We start from the raw sequence: 2,952 nt of genomic DNA on the forward strand, positions 1-2,952 counted from the left end.
GCTCCCGGCTCTCCACCCAACCTTTGGACTTTCACCCCAACAGCTTCTCCTTTCTCCGGGGTGACACAGGTAACAGCCTGGGGTGGAGGAGGACAGCAGGGACAAGGGGAGGAGGAAGAGAAGTGGGGGGAAGGAGCGATGAGGAGGCACTGACCCCTCCTGGCCCTTCACACCCTGGGACGCCTCCCTCGGGCCGGATTCCTCTGGGCCAGCCTGCATTCCTGCCCGCCACAGCAGAAGCACCGAGGCTATCTCTGCAGCAGCCCCTCCTTTTTTACAAATAGGGAAGCTGAGGCTGGGCGAGGCAAAATCACCAGAGCCCGGGGTGGGGGAATTAGCAAGGGCGCTTAAGGGCCCCTTGTCTCCCACCCCCACTTTGTGGAGAATGAAAGGGAGTCCCGGGGAGAGCTGGAGCCCAGCCAGAGACCCTTTCCCAACAGACAGACCAAGTACCATTAAGCATCCAATGGAGCGCTAGAATATAAATGGAAGCCCATCCACCCATAAAGAGAAAAGGGGGAGGGGAGGGTCTCCCCTCCAAGTGCCCCTGCAGGGCCCGGGGATGCTGGGAGCCAGCCTGACACTGATCTGCCTCAAAGGAGCTGGAGAAGGAGACGGCAAATGCCTCCAGTGTCTGCCAGGAAAGCTCCAAATGGGGCCCCTCCCTCGCCGGGGGTCTCACTTACAGGTTACTGAGCCCCCCCCCCAGCTGGTGCCTCCGGGGATGGAGGGGCCCTTCCAGGCCCCCCCCCCCCGGGCTGCAGCCCTCTCCCCCTCCCAAAATAACAGACAACCCAGGCTTGTCTCAATATCAGCTTTATTAAGTGTCTGGGCAGGTGGTGGCAGGCTTGCCAAGGGCCGGACGCCCTCCTAGGGAGCCAGGAGGATTGTGGGTAATGTCAGTGGAGGGCTTGGTGAGTAAGAAGAAGGCTGGGGGGGGGGGTTCCAAGGGAAAGTCTTCTTCTTCATCTGGAGTCATGGTGGGGGCGGCCCCGGAGCTGAGCGGGCGCGAGGCCGCCCGAGGGGCCGTGTCCCAGACCGTCCGCCGGGCCCTGGGCAGGCTCAGCCAGGCTCGCCAGGGCTCCGGGCCTCAGTCCGCCTTGGGGGCCCCGGGCTCCACCGTGGCCAGAGCCAGCAGGGCCTGGGCGGCGTAGTAGGTGACCATGATGATCAGACGGCCTGGGGGCAGCGGCCGGACAAAGGTGTCCCAGGCCAGGACGGCGTCGGAGACGCTGAAGAACAGGCCGCCGAGGGCCGCGGGGCCGCCCCGGGCCAGCGCCCGCCACAGCACCAGGCCCAGAAGGGCCGCGTAGAGGAGCACGGGGAGCCCCAGGCCGGGCGGCAGCTGGGGCTGCAGGAGCCCCACGTAGGCGCCGAAGGCGGCGGCCACGGGGCCCAGGAGGTGCGGCCGCAGCGGGTGCCAGCCCAGGGCCCCCAGGTAGCAGAGGTGGGCCGCCGAGAAGGCCGCCATACCTGCAAAGCAAGGGCCGGGTTGGGGCGGGGGCCGCTGCCGGCGGGCCCGGCCTCGGCTCCGGGTTCAAGTCCTGCTTCCCAGGGGGAGGCGCCCCTCCCGTCCAGGCCCGTTTCCTCTGCTGTGAAATCCCGGCAATTAGGGATTCGAACCCCTGGCCGCTTCAAGGCCACAGCACTAGGCGTCTGCGGGAGCCCTTGGGAGCCGGTCTCTGTGGCCCCGGATTTCTAGGAGGCCACACGCCCAGTCACGGCCTCTGCTCGCACACTCCTGGGCGTGGGGGGCTCATCACCGCCAGAGCGGGTTCCCTCCGGGCCGGGAATCGGGCGAGCCCCGCCCGCTCTGGCTGTGATGGAGGAGGAAGCGCCAGGGGGGCCCCGCCCTCGCCCCGGGGCCGGGTGCGGACTGGATGCTCTGGGGGCTCCGGGACCCCCTCCTTGCAGGGAAGTGGAGGCTGGGGCCGCGCCCCGGAAGGGCCCCCACTCATTTTCCAGCCTCTCCATGGGGGGGCGCCCCACGTGGCCTCGGGCCCTGCCCCCCAGCCCCCCGCCCCGCCCCGCGCCCCTCCCCCCCTTCCCCGTGCCCCCACTCACCGAAGAGGAACCGGCTGGGCCAAATGAGGAAGAAGTCCCCCAGCGCGGAGCAGAGCAGGCCCGGGGGCGTGAAGCGCCGGCCGGGCCCCGGGGAGGCGCTGGCGCGGGCGAAGGCGGCCAGGCAGAGCACGGGCAGGCACTTGACCAGAGCGCTGGTCCAGCGGGGCTCCTCCGAGGGCAGCCAGAGGAAGAAGTAGAAGGCGCAGGAGGCGAAGAAGGGCCCCATCCTCAGGGCCAGGAGCAGAGGCTAGAGGGAGGGACAGGCCGTGGGCGGGGGCCCCGGGCCCTCGGCGCCCCCAGCTCCCCCCGCTCCGCCCCCGAAGCCCCCCAAAGCCCCGGGACCCCGGCGGCCAGTTCCCGGGCCTCCACGTCCGCGGGAATCCCCCAAGGCCCCCGCCCCCCCCCCAGCCCCGGAATCTAGCTGCTCTCCCAGCCTCCCTTGCTAGGCCTCGGGCCTCCCGGGCAGGGGGAGGGGGCTGTGGGGGGTCTCACGTCTGGCGTCCTCCCTGATTCCTTCCCGCGAGCCACCATGTTTGCCCAGACACCCCTCGAATTGTGTGACCCAGGCAAGGGGGGAGGGTGGAGAATGGGGGGGCCTGGTTACACTTTAACCTGGAACCGTCCCCATGGACTCTGGGCTGATAACGAGGTCGGAGATTCTCCCGCCCTTCCCCCTCAGGGGGCACTCGCGGTGCCCGCTGGAAAGGGCCCAGGTCCGCGCAGCCGGAGCCCGAGGCCCCCGGCCCGACTCCGAGCTGGAGGCTCATGCCCTCAGTCACTGACCTGGGGGCCCCGGCTCTGCCGCCGCTTCCTGGGGATCGGGGACAGCCAACCTCGGCCTCCTCGCCCCAACGTGCAGGCCCGCGGAGGCCCAGAGTCACTGCCCCC

The 2,952-nt window shown here is 69.7% G+C and overlaps 1 protein-coding gene across 1 annotated transcript; it reads right to left on the reverse strand.

The window, feature by feature from the left end:
• Positions 1 to 800: 800 nt before the first annotated feature.
• Positions 801 to 2,674, reverse strand: TMEM86B (transmembrane protein 86B). Its single transcript, XM_051990062.1, has 3 exons — positions 2,557 to 2,674; positions 2,065 to 2,311; positions 801 to 1,473 (listed from the first exon to the last, which is right to left on the reverse strand). The coding sequence occupies exons 1-3, from the start codon at positions 2,593 to 2,595 to the stop codon at positions 1,091 to 1,093; spliced, it is 669 nt and encodes a 222-aa protein (XP_051846022.1). The 5' UTR covers positions 2,596 to 2,674; the 3' UTR covers positions 801 to 1,090.
• Positions 2,675 to 2,952: the final 278 nt, after the last annotated feature.

Source organism: Antechinus flavipes, chromosome 3, assembly GCF_016432865.1.
Source record: "Antechinus flavipes isolate AdamAnt ecotype Samford, QLD, Australia chromosome 3, AdamAnt_v2, whole genome shotgun sequence".
In the NCBI taxonomy this organism is placed as follows: domain Eukaryota; kingdom Metazoa; phylum Chordata; class Mammalia; order Dasyuromorphia; family Dasyuridae; genus Antechinus; species Antechinus flavipes.

Excerpts from the sequence above, each read along its gene's own strand:
- TMEM86B (XM_051990062.1), bottom strand. The coding sequence starts at position 2,595 with ATGGTGGCTCGCGGGAAGGAATCAGGGAGGACGCCAGAC. Across the intron at positions 2,312-2,556 it reads AATCAGGGAGGACGCCAGAC|CCTCTGCTCCTGGCCCTGAG; the intron begins GTGAGACCCCCC and ends CCCTCCCTCTAG. Across the intron at positions 1,474-2,064 it reads GCCCAGCCGGTTCCTCTTCG|GTATGGCGGCCTTCTCGGCG; the intron begins GTGAGTGGGGGC and ends CTTGCTTTGCAG.